This window comes from Pelobates fuscus, chromosome 3 (genome assembly GCF_036172605.1).
Source record: "Pelobates fuscus isolate aPelFus1 chromosome 3, aPelFus1.pri, whole genome shotgun sequence".
NCBI lineage: Eukaryota > Metazoa > Chordata > Amphibia > Anura > Pelobatidae > Pelobates > Pelobates fuscus.
This window is the reverse complement of record NC_086319.1, coordinates 293,698,484-293,720,107: the sequence shown is the minus strand read 5'-3', so window position 1 is coordinate 293,720,107 and position 21,624 is coordinate 293,698,484. Positions and strand designations below refer to the sequence as shown.

The following is a 21,624-nucleotide window of genomic DNA, read 5'->3' as shown; positions in this document are numbered from 1 at the left end:
CCTGAGGACACGCCCTCCGGGCGGGCAGGACCAGGCCTGGCAGGAAAACGCGAATGGAAAGAACGTACAAGGCGGGGAGCATGAACAGCATCCGCAGAAATCCAACTGCGCTCCTCAGGCCCATAACCCTTCCAATGTACCAAGTACTGAAGCCGACCCCTAAGAAAACGAGAGTCAATAACAGCAGATACTTCGAACTCCTCATGACCCTCCACAGAGACAGGAGGGGGAGGGGGAGTATGCCGGGTATAGCGGTTGTGTACGTAAGGCTTCAACAAAGAGGTGTGAAATACATTGGGTATACGCAGATTCTTAGGCAGACCCAAGGCATAAGAAACGGGATTAACCTTATGTATAATGCGATAAGGACCAATGAAGCGGGGAGCCAATTTCATAGAAGGCACCCGGAGGCGAATATTCCGTGTGGAAAGCAAAACCCTGTCCCCCACAACATAGGAAGGAGCCGCTCTGCGATGCTTGTCAGCCTGAGCCTTCTGGCGGGCAGCAGAGTCCACCAAAGAACGCTGAACCTGCTCCCAAGTATTACGCAAACCAGCCAAATGCTCATCCAGAACTGGCATGCCCTGAGAGGAGAATGCAGCCGGAAGAACAACGGGATGCTGGCCATAGACAACGTAAAAAGGGCTTTTGCCGGAAGAATCATGAGTGGCATTATTCCGAGCAAATTCAGCCCAAGGAAGCAGGTCAGACCAATTGTCCTGATGGTGAGACACAAAACAACGGAGGTACTGCTCAAGAGACTGGTTGGCACGTTCAGCAGCTCCATTAGACTGGGGATGGTAAGCGGAAGAAAATGAGAGGGAAATACCCATCTCCGAACAAAAGGCTTTCCAGAACCTGGAAATAAATTGGCTACCCCTATCGGATACAATAGATAAGGGAATACCATGTAATCGAAACACTTCTCTAGCGAAGATAAGAGCCAATTCCTTGGAAGTGGGCAACTTGCGAAGAGACACAAAGTGAGCCATTTTGGAAAACCGATCTACTATCATTAGGATGACTGTGTTACCATTCGAAGGGGGTAATTCAACAATAAAATCCATTGATAGATTAGACCAAGGTCTCTCGGGAACGGGCAACGGATGCAACAGCCCACAAGGAACTCTACGAGAGGTTTTCATACATGCACAAGTAGTACAAGCACTTATATAGTCAGTAACATCCTTACGTAAGGTATCCCACCAGAAATACCGAGAAACGGCTGACACTGTTTTGGAAATACCAGGATGTCCAGCAGTCTTAGTATCGTGATAAAGTGACAGAATATCCCGTCTCTCGGGAATGTCAACGAACAATTTATCATTAGGCCTCTCGCTGGGTGCCATGCCTTGTTTCGCTTGTATGGCCTGCAAGAGGGACGAGGAAATAGACAATATAGTAGTTGCTATTATCCTGTCTGGGGGAATGACAGGAGTGACATCAATCTCCTGTTTGTCAATAGTCTCGAATTGTCTGGACAGGGCGTCCGCTTTAGTGTTCCGGTCACCTGGCCTATAGGTGATTATATAATTAAAATGAGACAAGAACAGTGACCACCTAGCCTGCCTTGAAGACAATCTTTTAGCTTCGCTAAGGTAGGATAGGTTCTTATGATCTGTAAATATGAGAATAGGATCCTTAGTTCCTTCTAGCAAATGTCTCCATTCTTTGAGTGCTAAAATGATAGCAAGGAGTTCGCGATTACCCACATCATAATTCCTCTCTGCCTTGGACATTTGTTTAGAAAAGAAGCCACAAGGATGCAATGGCTTGTCAGGAGACTCTCTTTGGGATAAGACAGCACCTACCCCTATATCGGAAGCATCAACCTCAAGTATATATGGCAATGAGGGGACAGGATGCTGTAAAATAGGGGCAGAGGCGAACGTAGTCTTAAGAAAGTCAAAAGCCTGAAGTGCCTCAGTAGACCAGACACGTGTATTGCCATCCTTTTTAGTCATACGAGTTATAGGCGCTACTATAGACGAAAAACCTTTGATAAAACGTCTATAATAATTAGAGAACCCCAGAAAACGCTGGATGGCTTTCAGACCTTGCGGCAGAGGCCATTCTATGACTGCAGCGAGCTTCTGGGGATCCATCCGAAAACCCTCGGCGGAAATCAAATACCCTAAAAACTGGACCTCGGACTGGTCGAATAGACATTTTTCTAATTTGCAATAAAGACCATTAGCAAGAAGGGTCTTCAGAACTGTTGTAACATGTCTGTGATGAGCGTGAATGTCTGTAGAATATATTAAAATGTCATCCAAGTACACAATAACAAATGAGTGAATAAAATCCCTTAAGACATCATTAATAAATTCTTGGAACACTGCTGGGGCATTGCAAAGCCCAAATGGCATGACGGTATACTCATAATGACCTGACCGAGTGTTAAAGGCTGTCTTCCATTCGTGGTCCTTTTTAATACGTATCAAATTGTATGCTCCTCTAAGATCTAATTTGGTGAATACCGTAGCATGTTTGAGCCTGTCAAACAATTCTGTTATTAGAGGTATAGGGTAAGCATTTTTGATGGTGATCTTGTTAAGACCTCTATAATCAATGCAAGGTCTTAAATCACCTTCTTTCTTTGATACAAAGAAGAACCCCGCTCCAGCCGGAGAAGAGGATCTTCTAATAAATCCCTTGTCTAATGACTCTTTAATGTACTCCTCCATGACACGGTTTTCTTGAACCGATAGGGGGTACACCCTGCCCTTAGGAGGTATAGTACCAGGCAACAAATCAATAGCACAATCGTAGGGTCTGTGAGGCGGTAATTTGTCAGCCTCTCTTTTATCAAAGACAGTCTTTAAAGTTAAATACTGAGAGGGTATAGTCGTAGATAAAGGAGGAACAGTAGGAACGTTAATAGAATTCACAGGCGTGACTTCAATAGTACATGACTCATGGCAGGCTTCACTCCATGATTTTATCTGCCCTGTCTCCCAGTCAAAAATGGGATTGTGGGCACGTAACCATGGATACCCTAACACCAACTGTGAAGAGGGAGAGGTGATGACCTGGAACCGAATGGTTTCATAGTGTAGAACCCCTGTGTACATGTGTAGCGGTGCAGTCTCGTGAGTAACAACAGGAGATATCAATGGTCTACCATCTATGGCCTCAACGGCCAAGGGTATCTCCTTCTCTCTGATGGGAATATTGTTTCTCTTTACAAAACCAGAGTCTATAAAGTTCTCGGCTGCCCCAGAATCAACCAGGGCGTCTATGTTTTCAACTATACAACTCTCTCCCATATGTAAAGAAACAGGGAGAAGCAGTCGGTTAGGAGGCAAAGTAGGAGACTTAGAAATCACACCCAAGGCCAGTCCCCTATAAGGTCTTAGGTGCGAGAGTTTTCCGGGAGCAGAGGACACTCCTTTACCATATGGTCTCTCTTACCACAATATAGGCAGAGTCCCTCCCTTCTCCTATGTAATTTCTCAGTATCTGAGAGTTTGGCAACCCCTAATTGCATAGGTTCCTCTTCAGGTACTTTAACACTCTCCGGTATATTAACTCTGGGTTGAATAGGTGTAACAAAACGTCTATTCCTGTTCTTAGTATAGAGCCTGTCACGAATCCTATTATCTATATCGATGAGGTAGTCAATAAGGTCCTCTAAGGCAATAGGAAGCTCCTTAGCTGCTACCTCATCCAATATAGAGTCTGATAAACCTTCCATGAAGGCCGTAGTTAACCCATTATTGGTCCAATCGACCTGTGAGGCAAGGGTACGAAACTGTATAGCGTAATCAGCCACAGACCTAGAACCCTGTTTAACCCTCATTAATGCTCTAGCGGCATTCTTAGACCTTTTCATAGTATCAAAAGTTCTGCGAAAAGCTGTTAGGAAACTGTGAAAGTTATGCACCATAGGTCCATTAGCCTCCCAAATAGGGTTTGCCCATTCAAGTGCTTTGTCGGTAAGTTGGTGCATAAAGAACCCAACTTTAGACCTCTCTGTGGGAAATGAACGTGGATACATTTCAAAATGAAACTCTATTTGGTTAATGAACCCTCTGCATGTCTTAGAATCCCCTCCATACCTAGGAGGAGGCGTTAAATGTGCTGTAGCGTTAGGCATAGTCGATACTTCAGGAAGCAGGGGTGCAGGAGGGTTAGGTGCGGTTGCTGGAATGGTTCTAGCTAAGAGCGTCTGGAGAGCCTGAGCTATTTGATCCATACGGTGATCCTGCTCTACAAATCTAGCCTCATGGGTCGCCATCTGTTGAGCTAAATCTGCGGGGTCCATGGCCCTATCGTAATGTAACGAGTATATACCCCTACACGCAGGATCCAGCCTAACAGAAGACAGTACAGAGGAGAGATACGTCTACCGGACCTTAGAGTGGCCGGACTCGACGTAATAGGATAAGACAGAGTCAGGAACGATCCGAGGTCAAGGGCACAAAGAGACAGCGTAAACGAAAACTAGCCGGTGACTGGTACACAGGAATCAGCAAGCCGGCAAACAGTACAGAAAAGGATAAAGCGAAAACGAAGTCAGAATACAAAGCCAAGGTCAAATACGGAGAAACACAACTGAACACAACAAGCACTAAAGGGAACTGTAGCAGAAACCACGATAGGGCAAGGAACTAAGGGAAAAGGGTAAGTATAAGTAGCCTTCAAACTAATGTGATTGGCTCCTGTCACTTCCACTCCCCCAACAGGTAAGTGTATGGGGTGATTGGCATGACAGGAGCCAATGGGAGCCTTTTTGCAATTTAGGCTCCCACTGTCTCTTTAAGAGCGCGCCCGAGATTCGCGGCGCGCTCTTAGCTGCAGGCGGGACACGTGACCGCTTCTCGCGGTCACTGCCCGCCTTCCTGTCAGAACAGTCGGACGAGCCGCGCGCGGCTCGTGCAGCCGCAGGACCGCGCGCGGCTTGAAGAGAGGACCGCGTCCGGCCCCCGGATAAGGTAAGTACCGCTACACAGACCCTGCTTGCTGTGTTTCTCGTCACCTCCTCTCCCCCCCTACACTCTGCACTAGTATTTTTACTTACCCGCAATGGGGAGACAGCGGACGAACAGTTAGAGACACATACCGATCACGGCATACAACAGGAGTCAGCGACTGAATCTGTAGGCTAGTACCTCTCCGTATACAAAGGGGTCAGTCTGCTATCTCTCTAGCAGTTTAAACCTTCTTATCTTCCTTTCCTATACCAGGTACCCTCGAAGGTACCTTTTCTCACTATCTCTACCTAGAAACTTGAGATCCTGTTGATCTCGGTCACTAGCCATTACGGCACCATTTGGTATAGGCATCTAGAGCAGTTACATCTGCCATTGATGAAACTAACTCATATGACTCCTTAATACGGACTTAGGTACCTGTATGCTTTGCTGGACACACACTCCACCGCATACAACTTTGACTACAGGTTCACTCGCTGTGATAGGAATAGGATACACTCTCTCTGTAGTAGCATCCCTCTTTAGTCAAATTATGCCATAAGACACTATACTGTATCTCAAACTCTGACACTTTGAAATGAGTACAGTTTATGACAGTATCTTTATTTGACCACCTGGGATATGCTACAGTGTATACCCCTATTGATACAAATAACCTAATCTGCAGCAGCATCCCTTTTTAGTTGAATCACCGATAATAACACTGTACTGTATCCTAAACCCGGATACATTGACACAAGTACGGCTTATGACACTATCGTTATTCAACCACCCGGGACACGCTACAGCTTATACCCCTGTCGATACACAGGAACTTACCAACTATATCTAACAAAGACATTGTGTGGGCTTCTCACCGTCAGCAGGTGGGAATTGCCCAAGTACACAATTTTTAGTTTTATCCCTCATTATCTGTGAGGGGTCTTTTCATTATCTACCTTCTTTTCTTTTTTCCTCTGTATTGTACATACCCCTGTACTATTTATTATATACTATTACTATTATTATTTTTTCTCTTCATGCCCTCTACCCTAGCTGCCACTATTGACTTATGGTCTAGTTAGACAGCGACGGCCGAGTTTCTGTTTCTATATTGGCGTCTTTAACCCAATGATTAAAGCATAGTTCAGTTTTTAAATTGTTCACATTATCCTATATAGGCAATGAGATCAGACTCTCTCTCTCTCCCCATTTACCTCCAATTCTCTGTGGGTTACCCCCCGCTTTTCACTCTGCTCTCATGAGATTAATTAACTTTGACCCTTTGGCCATCTCCTATTAAAATAAGAGAATTAGATATTTTCTTGAAAGGACATTAACGACACCCAGACCACTTCATCTCGATGAGGTGATCTGGGTGTAGTGCCCCTTCTTTTTTTAACCCTGCAATTAAAAACATTGCCATTTTGCAAGAACGGCAGTGTTATTTATGCAGAGTTAACAGAGTTAACAAACTCGGCTGTAGATCAAACGTCTCTCATTGAGAGTATTTCACAGACGCAGAGTAGCTTTTGCCCCATATGCACATTAGCCTCCCAATGCGTCCATCTCTTGATCTCAGCCATGGCAATCGGGCAGCCATGGCAAAACCAGTGCAGTGAGGGAGTTAGGGTAAGTAAACTCACCTTTTTACTCCATCCTGAGGAGGACACCCAATCTAAAAAGATAGTCCAGCATTATAAAGTTAGGAATACTTTTTTAGCATTCCTTTAATTCATGTTTATTTCTGAACCCTGATTTTTCTCTTTCTAAAATTGAAATGAAATTATGTTCAAACCCACCTGTTCTTTTAATGCATGATATTCCCTTTCATCTATTGAAAAAGGACAACAATATAACGCTTTTTATGCATTTACTTCTGCTTATATTTAAGATTTACATTTTACTATTATTTCTCAGAACAAGTCTTGTTATTAATCATTCAATCCTTTTACCCATTATATTTTCTCTCTATAAATGGGTATTCGGTAAAGCTAAACCCCATGACAGGATTTGATTAAATTACATCTAAAAAAAAGTCTTACTCCTTAGTGTTTCAACTTCACACCAAACATTAGTAAACTGTGTTGTGGAACAGATTATATATATTTATTTGATAAAGAGAAAATGGGAAGTGAGCTTTTTTGAACAAAATAGCTGGGACTGTTATTATGAAGATGATTTAAATGAACTATTATATATTTCGTTACATTTTTCTCAAAACCTCTTTGTTGTATCTTCTCTAGAAACACCAGACTAATGTCAAGGCAGCAGATGTTAAAAGAGGAGATGGAAGGTAATTATGCTCTGTAATTTGAAAAAGAGAAAAGATCACTGCAAACCTATGAACAGTCCTTTTCTCGAAGAACCTTTCACGGATAAATTAGACAAATGAACATGTACAACTGGTGATAACATTGGGTTACACAGCAGCAGATGCCAAGAGTGCTATATACATTGTACACCTGTTTGAATGTTTTTATCTCCTGCAAATGTGTCTGGAATAATTTCTGAGAAGTCCATGAATCAGGAAGTTCTCCAGTACCTTAAGAATACAAATGCATGTTTTAGAAACACCATCCCAACGACGGAGCCCTATTTGTTTACCGTACTACATTAGACAGACTTATCATCATCTTATAATTTAGAAAACACTGGTAGGTGTCCTAACAATGATGTCCATTCTAAAACAACTCTGAATCGTTTCAATCGTCACCCGGAAAAACCTCTATACGTGAGCTAACCTGAATCCCTGATCTCTGGAGGAATTATCATCTGAAACCATGGAAAATACAGGAAGCTGGACCTATGAACCTACCAATCTAACCATCTACATGGTCAACCTAAACAGCTCCAATTCCAGTTGCCAGTTCACTGGTGTTCAACTCATCCAGTCTTACAAACTCCTTATCATACCGTGCTATACTCTCGTTGTACTGATTGGTATCTTTGGAAACTATCTGCTTCTATATGTCATCTGTAGGACCAAGAAGATGCATAATGTCACTAACTTCTTTATTGGAAACCTTGCTTTCTCAGATATGCTGATGTGTGCCACCTGCGTTCCCTTTACACTGGCATATGCATTTAACCCACAGGGATGGGTCTTTGGAAAATTTATGTGCTACTTTGTGTTCCTCATACAGCCAGTAACTGTCTATGTTTCGGTGTTCACCTTAACGGCCATTGCTGTGGACAGGTAACAAGTTTCTATTCCTAATTTTCTAGTAGATTGCACCTTTCTATTAATAAACCTGTTGCACTTTCAGACCATTTCTATTTCAAGGAATAATACTTTGATTTCGATCTAAAGAGTGAGGAAAGGTATTCTGTGCATTATTAGCAAAAAAATGTTTTAAAGATTCATTTGATTCTTTGATAAAAAAAAGATCCATCTAGCACATGCTTCTTTAAAACAATGTAGGGAAAAATGTCTTTAATGTTTACATACAAACAATATTTGTATTTGTGGCAGTGTAAAACTTCATAAGAAAGATGTATATAGGAAGCAGTTATGGGCCCTTCAACGAAACCTGAAAAGCATTTACAATACTTTATTGAGCATAGGAAGGTACATTTATGTTGTTCTGTTTTGTTAATGGCTCAGTTTGTTTTGGGAGGCTTTAACACAATTACTTTTTGGAGCTAAACCTAGTTTTTATTCTTCGATAGCACAATTCAGTAGTTGTTAGGACTTAGGAATTAGCAGAAAGAGTTTTATTATTTTAGCAGTCCTTATATTGAGTTACTGAAAAGCATGCCCTAAATATATTAGAGCATAATCAGAGATTATAATAAACTGGAGTAACTATTGTGAGTAGAAAGAAAAGGCATTCAGTTTTTAAGAAAAAAAAAATATTCCCATTTAATTCATGGGGTATACAGATTGGATACGTTTGTTGTATTAGTTTGTATGCATTTTCCCCTAAAACAATCTATTTACAACATATCTAGTTGAAGTGCTGAATAGCACCAGGCTTGGAAGAGCAGAATATCAAATAGAAAACATCTGTTTAGGTAAAATGCCATTATAACACAGACGTAGTTATGTAAAAAGAAAAAATTATTTCTAAGAAAGGTAATTGCCCATTACCTCCACGTAAACCAGAGATTCAGCTGTCCCACAACTCATGCTGTTTATGAAATGCACTTATCCAGCAATTATGCTTTGGTTGCCTCTTTCAGGCAATCTCCACTATCTCATAATGGCATTCATTTTAGGTCATGGTCAAACTGTAGTGAAAGTGGCTGCACTATTAAAATTGTTGTATAACTTTCTTACATCTTTGAGAAACTCTTGGAGGCAGCAATGGTAAAAATCAGAAGGAACATTTAGAAACTCTTCCCAATAATTTTGCTCTATTTATCTATCTATCTATCTATCTATCTATCTATCTATTTATCTATCTATTTATCTATCTCTATCTATATATCTATCTATCTATCTATCTATCTATCTATCTATCTATCTATCTATCACTATCTATGTATGTATCTCTATCTATCTACAGGGAGTGCAGAATTATTAGGCAAGTTGTATTTTTGAGGATTAATTTATTATTGAACAACAACCATGCTCTCAATGAACCCAAAAAACTCATTAATATCAAAGCTGAATATTTTTGGAAGTAGTTTTTAGTTTGTTTTTGTTATAGCTATTTTAGGGGGATATCTGTGTGTGCAGGTGACTATTACTGTGCATAATTATTAGGCAACTTAACAAAAAACAAATATATACCCATTTCAATTATTTATTTTTACCAGTGAAACCAATATAACATCTCAACATTCACAAATATACATTTCTGACATTCAAAAACAAAACAAAAACAAATCAGTGACCAATATAGCCACCTTTCTTTGCAAGGACACTCAAAAGCCTGCCATCCATGGATTATGTCAGTGTTTTGATCTGTTCACCATCAACATTGCGTGCAGCAGCAACCACAGCCTCCCAGACACTGTTCAGAGAGGTGTACTGTTTTCCCTCCTTGTAAATCCCACATTTGATGATGGACCACAGGTTCTCAATGGGGTTCAGATCAGGTGAACAAGGAGGCCATGTCATTAGATTTTCTTCTTTTATACCCTTTCTTGCCAGCCACGCTGTGGAGTACTTGGACGCGTGTGATGGAGCATTGTCCTGCATGAAAATCATGTTTTTCTTGAAGGATGCAGACTTCTTCCTGTACCACTGCTTGAAGAAGGTGTCTTCCAGAAACTGGCAGTAGGACTGGGAGTTGAGCTTGACTCCATCCTCAACCCGAAAAGGCCCCACAAGCTCATCTTTGATGATACCAGCCCAAACCAGTACTCCACCTCCACCTTGCTGGCGTCTGAGTCGGACTGGAGCTCTCTGCCCTTTACCAATCCAGCCACGGGCCCATCCATCTGGCCCATCAAGACTCACTCTCATTTCATCAGTCCATAAAACCTTAGAAAAATCAGTCTTGAGATATTTCTTGGCCCAGTCTTGACGTTTCAGCTTGTGTGTCTTGTTTAGTGGTGGTCGTCTTTCAGCCTTTCTTACCTTGGCCATGTCTCTGAGTATTGCACACCTTGTGCTTTTGGGCACTCCAGTGATGTTGCAGCTCTGAAATATGGCCAAACTGGTGGCAAGTGGCATCTTGGCAGCTGCACGCTTGACTTTTCTCAGTTCATGGGCAGTTATTTTGCGCCTTGGTTTTTCCACATGCTTCTTGCGACCCTGTTGACTATTTTGAATGAAACGCTTGATTGTTCGATGATCACGCTTCAGAAGCTTTGCAATTTTAAGAGTGCTGCATCCCTCTGCAAGATATCTCACTATTTTTGACTTTTCTGAGCCTGTCAAGTCCTTCTTTTGACCCATTTTGCCAAAGGAAAGGAAGTTGCCTAATAATTATGCACACCTGATATAGGGTGTTGATGTCATTAGACCACACCCCTTCTCATTACAGAGATGCACATAACCTAATATGCTTAATTTGTAGTAGGCTTTCGAGCCTATACAGCTTGGAGTAAGACAACATGCATAAAGAGGATGATGTGGTCAAAATACTCATTTGCCTAATAATTCTGCACTCCCTGTATGTATCTCTATCTATCTATCTATCCATTTACAATAAGGTTATATTGGAAATCTATACCAGAGCAAAAATATATTTATAGAGCGTTAGCCATGGAGGTTAAATATATTTGTTCTTGTTGCTTTCTTTGCCGTTTTGTTTTGGGAATCCCTTTACTAAACACCATTGTATTCAAAATGTCACCTGACCATCTATGAGGGAGATGAGCTGCCACGGGGGGGTGGGAGAGAAACCACAAAGTGACGGGTCGGAGATGGGGTGGAGGGACTGTAAATGGACTGTGGTGGGGGGAGAAACCAAAGGTGACTGGGTGGTGAAGGAGAGACCTTAAATTGCCAGGGGGGATGAGAGACATTAAAAGGATGGGGGGGGGGGTGAAAGACCACAAAGTGGCAACGAGGGGTGAGAGACCATAAAGGGACAGAAGGGTGAGACTACAATGGGATGGGGAAGGGGGGGGGGGGAGATTGCGACCACAAAGGGATCGGTGGGAGATCACAAAAGGACAGTTAGACAAAGGGGCAGGACAAAGAGACACATGGTGGGACTGGTGGAACAAAGAGACACACCGAGGAGCTGGGGCACAAAGAGACACACATAGGGTGTGGGGGGACAAAGAGACAAACAGAGGGGTTGGGATGATAAAGGGACACACAAAGGGGCTAAGGTAGTAGAAAGAGACCCACAAATGTGCTGGGGGGGGGAGGAGAAGACAAACAGAGGGACTAGGGAAGGGGAAAAAATAGACACATTAAGGATTTAGCACAGAAAGAGACACACAAAGGGGCTAGGGATGAGAGAGGAACATATAGCTTGTAATTTTCGTTTTGGGGGGAGTGCAAATAGCTGGTCTTGCCTAAGGCACAAAATAGTCTTGTACCAGTGCTCATAGGAAGTCCTCTACCTCTCTTTGAAAGAACATAATAACATATTTACTCTTACGCACCTTTCCATTTCTCTCACCTTTAGCACTTTTCCCAGACTGCACCAGAGATTTAAACCGCTAGGACTTCCTGACTACCTCCATCACTCACAGTTTTCAAATTCTAAAGAATTCATGTTTTTAAAAAGTCTTACAAACCTTTTCATTATCATCTCAAGGTCTTACACATCCAAACCTGAAGCTTGTTTAACATTCTCTTTCTGACTATGTATAGTGCTCTCAAAAGATATTGGATCAAGGGTGTTTTGCTTGTCAAATCTAGTTAAGTGTTCTTGCATGGCAAGACCACTTACTATTATCTCACATATATAGTATTATTCTTATTATAGTCAAATTTACCACCCTAACTCCTCCCACAGTGTTTACACTACATAGACATAGAGATGTCCCGAATAGTTCGCTGGTGAATAGTTCCTGGCAAACATAGCTTGTTCGCATTCGCCACGGCGATGTTCGGACCGCCACTATTCGTTATCATTGAGTAAACTTTGACCCTGTACCTCACAGTCAGCAGACACATTCCAGCCAATCAGCAGCAGACCCTCCCTCCCAGACTCTCCCACCTCCTGGACAGCATCCATTTTAGATTCATTCGGAAGCTGCATTCTTAGTGAGAGGAGGGACAGTGTAGCTGCTGCTGATTTAATAGGGAAATCGGTAGCTAGGCTAGTGTATTCAGTGTCCACTACAGTCCTGAAGGACTCATCTGATCCCTGCTGTAAGGACAGCACCCCAAAAAGCCCTTTTTAGGGCTGGAACATCAGTCTGCTTTTTTTTTCCTGTGTAATCTAATTGCAGTTGCCTGCCTGCCAGCGTGTTTGTCAGGCTCACAGCGTATACTGTGCCCACTTGCCCAGTGCCACCACTCGTATCTGGTGTCACAATAGCTTGCATTTAAAAAAAAACAACTTTTTTGACTGTAATATATTAGCAGTCAGTTTCCTTCACATGTGTGCGTTTCAGGGCCTGCCAGCGCACAGTGTCACACCAGTGCAACTCATATCTGTTGTAACAGTAATGTACATTTAAAAAAAACAACACTTTTTTGACTGTGAAATAATAGCAGTCAGTTTCCTTCACATGTGTGCGTTTCAGGGCCTGCCAGGGCACAGTGTCACACCAGTGCAACTCATATCTGGTGTAACAGTAGTGTACATTTAAAAAAACAACACTTTTTTGACTGTGAAATAATAGCAGTCAGTTTCCTTCACACATGTGCGTTTCAGGGCCTGCCAGGGCACAGTGTCACACCAGTGCAACTCATATCTGGTGTAACAGTAATGTACATAAAAAAAAAACTAGAAATTTGACTGTGAAATAATAGCAGTCAGTTTCCTTCACACGTGTGCATTTCAAGGCCTGCCAGGGCACAGTGTCACACCAGTGCAACTCATATCTGGTGTAACAGTAGTGTACATTAAAAAAAGAACTAGAAATTTGACTGTGAAATAATAGCAGTCAGTTTCCTTCACACGTGTGCGTTTCAGGGCCTGCCAGGGCACAGTGTCACACCAGTGCAACTCATATCTGGTGTAACAGTAGTGTACATTTAAAAAAAAAAAAACTAGAAATTTGACTGTGAAATAATAGCAGTCAGTTTCCTTCCCACGTGTGCGTTTCAGGGCCTGCCAGGGCACAGTGTCACACCAGTGCAACTCATATCTGGTGTAACAGTAGTGTACATTAAAAAAAAAACTAGAAATTTGACTGTGAAATAATAGTAGTCAGTTTCCTTCACACGTGTGCGTTTCAGGGCCTGCCAGGGCACAGTGTCACACCAGTGCAACTCATATCTGGTGTAACAGTAGTGTTCATTTAAAAAAAAAAAAAAATACAATTTTGACTGTAATAGATTGAATAGCAGTTAGTTGTCTGCAAGCGTGTGTGTCAGGCCTACAGCGTCTACTGTGCAAACTTCTGGCACTGTACAGTGCCACTCCTATCTGTTGTCACAGTAGCTTGCACGCATAGAACCACTAATCGAAAAAAAAAGACAGGCAGAGGCAGGCCACCCCGCAGTGGCCGTCGTGGTCATGGTGCTGTGATTCCCTTTGGCCCTAGAATACTGCCCAGTGTTCAGAGGCCACGTAACCTGAACTCGAAAAGTTCTGAGGACATAGTTGACTGGCTTCTGCTCGGAACCTTGACGCACCATCCTCCTCCAGCTTAGCTTCGGGCACCTCTCAAGTTACCACTCGCCCGCCTGCCGCCACCACCAACACTTGCACCACAGCCGCTTCACTTGATCTGTCAGAGGAGTTATTTACACATCAGTTGGAAAAAATGAGTGATGCGCAACCATTATTGCCAGAGGATGTAGATAACAGGGATATGTCTCAGTCAGGCAGCATTACACACATGGACGTACGGTGTGATGATGATGATGTTGTACCCGCTGCTGCTTCCTTTGCTGAGTTGTCAGATACAAGTGAAGCAGTTGATGATGACGATGCATCCGTGGATGTCACGTGGGTGCCCGCTAGAAGAGAAGAAGAACAGGGGGAAAGTTCAGATGGGGAGACAGAGAGGAGGAGGAGATGAGTTGGAAGCAGGGGGAGGTCGTCTCAAGAAGCTAGTGGCACAGTCAGACAGCATGCATCGGCACCCGGTGTCAGCCGAAAGCACGCCAATCAACGCATGCTGTTGCCACCACCAGAATGCCGTCATTGCAGAACTCAGCAGTGTGGCATTTTTTTTTGTGTGTCTGCCTCTGACAAAAGGAAGTAATGGCATGTCTGGCACACAGTATTGGGGCAAGGGTCCATCTGACCACTGATACCTGGTCTGCAAAGCATGGTCAGGGCAGGTATATCACCTACACTGCACATTGGGTAAACCTGCTGACGGCTGCCAAGCATGGAATGCGTGGCTCTGCAGAGGAGTTGGTGACACCGGCACGACTTGCAGGCAGGCCTGCTGCCATCTCCTCTACTCCTCCTACTCCATCCTCTTCCATAACCTCCTCGGCTGAGTCCTCTTCTGCTGCTGCATCTTGTTCCACATCAACGGGACCCCCCCAGGTCCCCAGGTACTATTCCACATCCCGGATACGGCAGTGTCACGCCGTCTTGGGGTTGACTTGCATGAAAGCAGAGAGTCACACCGGACCAGCACTCCTGTCAAGTGGATCAGTGGCTGAGTCTGCACCAACTGGAGATCGGCAAAGTGGTTTGTGACAACGGAAGAAATTTGTTGGCGGCATTGAATTTGGGCAAGTTGACACATGTGAGTTCATGGCACATGTGTGTAATCTGATCGTACAACGCTTTGTGCATAAGTACCCAGGTTTACAGGACGTCCTGAAGCAGGCCAGGAAGGTGTGTGGCCATTTCAGGTGTTCCTACATGGCCATGGCGCACTTTTCAGATATCCAGCGGCGAAACAACATGCCAGTGAGGCGCTTGATTTGCGACAGCCCGACACGTTGGAATTCAACACTCCTAATGTTCGACCGCCTGCTCCAACAAGAAAAAGCCATTAACGACTATTTGTATGACCGGGGTGCTAGGACAGCCTCTGCGGAGCTGGGAATTTTTTTTGCTTCGTTACTGGATGCTCATGCGCAATGCCTGTAGGCTCATGCGTCCTTTTGAGGAGGTGACAAACCTAGTCAGTCACACCGAAGGCACCATCAGCGACATCATACCATTTGTTTTCTTCCTGAAGCGTGCCCTGCGAAGAGTGCTGGATCAGGCCATAGATGAGCGTGAAGAGGAAGAGGAAGAGTTGTGGTCACCATTACCACCAGAAACAGCCTCATCAGCATCGCTTGCTGGACGTGCAGCAACGCTGGAAGAGGATTGTGAGGAAGAGGAGTCAGAGGAGGAATGTGGCTTTGAGCAGGAGGAGGAAGACCAACCACAACAGGCATCCCAGGGTGCTCGCTGTCACCTATCTGGTACCCGTGGTGTTGTACGTGGCTGGGGGGAAGAACATACCTTCAGTAAAATCACTGAGGACGAGGAACGGGACATGAGTAGCTCGGCATCCAACCTTGTGCAAATGGGGTCTTTCATGCTGTCGTGCCTGTTGAGGGACCCTCGTATAAAAAGGCTGATGGAGAACGACCTGTACTGGGTGTCCACGCTACTAGACCCCCGGTATAAGCAGAAAGTGCCTGAAATGTTACCGAATTACCTAATTATTAAGTCGGAAAGGATGCAGCAGTTCCAAAATAAATTAAAAAGTATGCTTTACACACCGTATAAGGGTGATGTCACAGCACAACGGGAATCTAACAGGGGAAGAGGTAAAAATAATCCTCCTCCTCCCACGACCACGCCGGCAGGGACAGGACACTTTACAGACGTGTTGTTGATGGAGGACATGCAGAGCTTTTTAAGTCCTACGCATCGCCACAGCACTTCGGGGTCCACCCTCAGAGAATGACTCGACCGACAGGTAGCAGACTACATCGCCTTAACTGCAGATATCGACACTCTGAGGAGCGATGAACCCCTTGACTACTGGGTGTGCAGGGTTCACCTGTGGCCTGAGCTATCCCAATTTGCGATAGAACTTCTGGCCTGCCCCGCTTCAAGTGTCCTGTCAGAAAGGACCTTCAGTGCAGCAGGAAGTATTGTCACTGAGAAGAGAAGTCGCTTAGGTCAAAAAAGTCTAGATTACCTCACCTTTATTAAGATGAATGAGGGATGGATCCCCAAGGGACTGACAGTGGGCGATACATTCGACTAAAAAAGGCCTGATGAAGGGGACGTAACAGGGATTAAACTGATAAGAATAGTACTACTTAACACACCACTCCTATCTGGTGGCACATTAGATTGCACGCGCAGTGCCCCAAATTTGAAGTAGGAGGACCAACCAAGCATCTTCTTCCATCTCCCGGTTCCTAAAATCGATGCCATATACACGTCCCCTGATAGGGGACGTAACAGGGATTAAACTGATAAGAATAGTACTACTTAACACACCACTCCTATCTGGTGGCACATTAGATTACACGCGCAGTGCCCCAAATTTGAAATAGGAGTACCGACCAAGCATCTTTTTCCATCTCCTGCTTCCTAAAATCGATGCCATATGCACGTCCACTGATAGGGGACGTAACAGGGATTAAACTGATAGGAATAGTACTACTTAACACACCTTATAATAACACAGAGAGAGGCAACGCAGAGAGAGAAGTCTGAAGAAGAGGAGTCAGAGGAGGAAGGTGGCTTTGAGGGGGTGGAAGACCAAACACAGCAGGCGTCCCAGGGGGCTTGTTTTCACCTTTCGGGGACCCTTGGTGTTGTACGTGGCTGGGTGGAGATAGAGACCTTCAATGACATCAGTGAGGACAAGGAACGAGACATGGCTAGCTTGGTATCCAACCTTGTGCAAATGGGGAATTTGCGGTTGTGCAAATGGACTGTTTGCAGTTGTTTACAGTTCATTAAACGGGGAGTTTGGTCTGTCACTGTGAAGCGGGCGTAACCCTTCCACTACCTGATCGATACAACATCATACCTGATGTTTTAAATCACGTTATTCCAAACAATTTAGGAATGTTAGGTGATTTATGCCCTTTATGGATTAAAACCAGACTCTGCATCAACTATGTAATTTTCCATGGGAGTTTTAGCATGGATCCCCCTCCGGCATGCCACAGTCCAGGTGTTAGTCCCCTTGAAACAACTTTTCCATCACTATTGTGGCCAGAAAGAGTCCCTGTGGGTTTTAAAATTCGCCTGCCTATTGAAGTCTATGGCGGTTCGCCCGTGTGAAGAAATGACTCTATTATCCTGTATTTCTGCATATTTCTTGCTTTTTCTGTTTATTTTCATTCGGCAGATGGGACTGCCGAACAAAGACCACCCCTGGCTCACTTAACTTCAAAGCCGGCATCACTTTCACCCTCTACGTGTGCGGTCAGCGTTCGTACTGCCGAACGCCACGTGGCAGAGAAAACCGCGGCCATCTTTTTTCGTCAAACAAAGGCAGCGGGACTTGGTCGTCGAGTGTCTGGAACTAAAATCGGACACTCTACTTCCCGAACACCGGTCTCCATCATACGAACGCTGGAACTATTGATACCGATTAGCTAGAAGAGCGCTATTCGGTACAAATGTGCACACGAATGAGGGGAACAATCGCTGCTAGGAGCTAGGGGAATTCATTCGGTACTTTTATTTGTTTTTTCCCGTTTTCTAAAGTGACCGGCAAAACCACACAAACCTCTGGAACTATTTTGGGCAGCCCACCCACGGTGAACCGGTCACAAAGGACTTCCATGGTTTTTGCGAACCCCTGAACCGATCTGGGTGAAATTTGGATATGTTGGTCACCCAGATCGGGGCTATCAGGGGACTTGTGGGGATACCCCATGTATAAAGGGGTGTTCCAGAAATTGGGGAAAACAGTGATTTTTCAGCCTGGAGATAATTAGGTTGTTACTATATCAGACCTGATTATCTCCAGGACTAGGGGAGGGAACTACCTGTTGGTGTTGGGTGTGTTTTATATTTTTACTGTACAGGATTGGATAAATGTTACTCCTCCCTGTGGGATGTTCCCTTGCATGGGGACCTGCATAAAAAGCCATGTATGTGAATAAAGCTTAGTTCTACTTGTATCCTGATCCTGGACTCTGACTGTTATTTGGAATTCGTATGCTTTACCAAGGGAATTATCTTGTGAAGCTGTTTGTATGTCGTATGGATTTCGTTGCCTGTAACTACCGAACAGAGGTCTCTCTACACTAGACTCAGACATTTCGGGAGGAAACTACCGAAAGAGGTTTGGCTAGACTTGGTTTCCTTACAACTGGTGGTAGCGGTGGGATTCGAATTCCGAATGGACATTTCAAACCAAGCAAGGGATTGAATGGCTCAGCAGTACCAGCTACTTAAAAGAACCACACTAAAGGACTTACTGGAAGCTCGAGGCAGAGTGGCAAGTAACAAGACAAAAGCCACGTTAATTGCAGAATTAATACAGAGCGATAATACCAGTAATACAGAGATGGATCAAGAGGAAGAAACCGTGATGCAAAAGGACATCCGATGGATGATCAGTCTTTTGGGACCCAACCCAACTGCAGAGGCGGTTCTGCAGGTCATGGCACAAGCCAGACAATCGCAAAAAGAGCGAGAGGACCAGGACAGACCGTCACAGGGAGATTTACTACACTCCCCGGGAAGTACTGGGGAACTACCAAAGAAGGTAAATTATGCAGCTTTTAAATATTTTAATGACAATGAGATGGAAATTGACAGTTACTTACAAGACTTTGAATGTCAATGTGCACTGGAGGGATTAGACTCCACAAAATGGGCTGCAGTCATTAGCAGTAAATTGTCAGGTAGAGCAGCTGAGGCGCTGCGAGCAGTACCTGAGGGGGACATACATAATTATGAAAAGGTAAAAGACATTTTGTTGGCCAGATATGCTGTAACTCCGGAGGCATACCGGAAAAAGTTTAGAGATCTGAGGAAGACTGGGAGAGATTCCCATACGGAATGGGCTTTTCGGCTACACCGGGCGGCCCGTAATTGGATGAAGGGCTGCCAAGCAACCACCCTGGAGGATGCTTTGCAACTAATGTTACTGGAGCAATTTTTTAATCACACTGCAGAGGACATAAAAGACTGGGTTAAAGATAGAAAACCAAAAACTGTGGAGGAAGCCGCCAGGCTAGCGGACGAGTATCAGGATAACAGGAGGAAGGAGCAAGGGGCGAGCAGACCACCTTTTAAGCCTAATTACACGGCTCCAACAACCCCTACCCCTCCTAGACCCTCCATGAGTAACTCCTCACCGAACCCTGCAGTGTGCCATTATTGCAAGCAACCGGGACATTATAAGAATCAGTGCCCTCGCTTAAACCGGGGAAGCTGGGAAAGGCAACCCCCAAAACAACCCAGGGCAGCTGCTCATTGTGTGCAACAAGAAAGCACAAACCATGTCCCTAACCAAGAAGAACAGTGGAGTGTGTTACACGAGGTCAACCCAGTGCAAGCTGGGGGTGACAACCGGGACCACCACCGCCAATGGATTACCGTAGATGGCGTGGGGGCCCGGGCGCTGAGAGACTCTGGGGCTACTTTGACTGTGGTGCAACCTCACACGATCAGAGCGCAAGCTCGCACCGGACGCACAGTCGCTGTGAGGGTGGCTGGGGGCGCTATCCACAAACTGCCCACCGCTAATATCCTTGTCGATTGGGGTTCAGGGTCCAAACAGCTGGAGGTTGGGATTATGCAAGAACTACCCGCCGAGGTTTTGTTGGGGAATGATGTGGGATGCTTAACCTCTCAACTAGCCCGAGACACCCCTGCCGAGGCATACCCGGTTACCACCCGAGCTCAAGCCAGACTGGAAGCACCGCTGCACTCTGAGGAAAACCAGGTAAGAGTCGAAATACCCCCCTTACCCGATCCCCCCTTTCCTTTTTGGGATACCCCCCAGGGGTTTGAACAAGAGCAGCGTACCGACCCCACATTAGAGGGATATAGGAAGGCAGTGGCCGCTACCCCAGGGAACAACCCGCACGAAAAGTTTGAATGGTATAAGGGGTTGCTGTATAGAGTGACTGGGGGGGTGGGACAGGGGGCCACCCAGGTCATCAAAAGACAGTTAATTGTACCACGTAAATTCCGGGCTGAGTTGTTAAAACTCAGTCATGACATTCCCCTAGCAGGACATCTAGGGGTCAAAAAGACAAGGGACAGGTTAACCCAAACATTCTTCTGGCCCAGGGTCACCCAGGACCTCAAGTATTATTGCAGGACGTGCGACGTCTGTCAAAGGCTAGGGAAAAGGGGAGACCTTCGGAAGGCCAAACTTCACCCATTGCCCATTATAGAACAGCCCTTTCACCGAGTAGCGGTGGATTTAATAGGACCCCTCAGCCGACCCAGCCAGTCGGGCAAAAAGTTCATACTAACGGTAGTCGACTACGCCACTAGATACCCGGAGGCAGTCGCCCTCACCAACATAGAGGCAGAGACCGTGGCAGAGGCCCTTGTTCAGATATTCACCCGGGTAGGTTTCCCACAGGAGATCCTATCCGATCGGGGAACTCAGTTCACGGCTACCCTGACACAACAATTGTGGCAGAGCTGTGGAGTAAAACCCCTGTTCAGCGCCCCGTATCATCCCCAGACTAACGGGCTCTGTGAACGTTTCAATGGCACTCTAAAACAGATGCTAAAAACCTTTACAGAGTCCCACAAGAATTGGGAAAAATTCCTTCCCCACCTTCTGTTTGCCTACCGGGAGGTGCCCCAGGCCTCCACTGGGTTTTCCCCCTTCGAACTCCTGTTCGGGAGAAAAGTTCGGGGCCCACTGGAGCTCGTACGGGAACACTGGGAGGGCAATACAGATGAGGGGGGAGTCCCTATTGTCCAGTATGTTCTGGAGTTCCGGGACCGTCTGCGGGCTCTCACCGAATCTGTTTGGGAGAACCTGCAGACGGCCCCAGGAGGACCAGAGGAAGTGGTACGATAGGGGAGCCCAAGATAGAGTACTGGACATAGGGCAGAAGGTATTAGCTTTGAGACCAGTTAAAAAGGATAAGCTGCAAGCAGCCAGGCAGGGACCGTTTACAGTAGTAGAACGGGTTAGCGAGACTACCTACATCGTGAGCAAATGTTCAGATGAAAGGCTGACCAAAGCCTTCCATGTGAACATGCTCAAACCATATTTTGAGAGAACAGAGGATGTGGGCGCCGTGTGTGCCCCCGCCACGGAA

The 21,624-nt window shown here is 45.0% G+C and overlaps 1 protein-coding gene across 1 annotated transcript in view; it reads left to right on the top strand.

The window, feature by feature from the left end:
* The first annotated feature begins 7,321 nt into the window (after positions 1-7,321).
* Positions 7,322-21,624, top strand: part of LOC134601159 (prolactin-releasing peptide receptor-like) — an 87,214-nt gene continuing 72,911 nt past the window's right edge. The window contains exon 1 of the mRNA XM_063445604.1: positions 7,322-8,115. Coding sequence (XP_063301674.1) covers positions 7,700-8,115 — 416 coding nt within the window. The 5' untranslated portion in view covers positions 7,322-7,699. The remainder of the gene's footprint in view (positions 8,116-21,624) is intronic.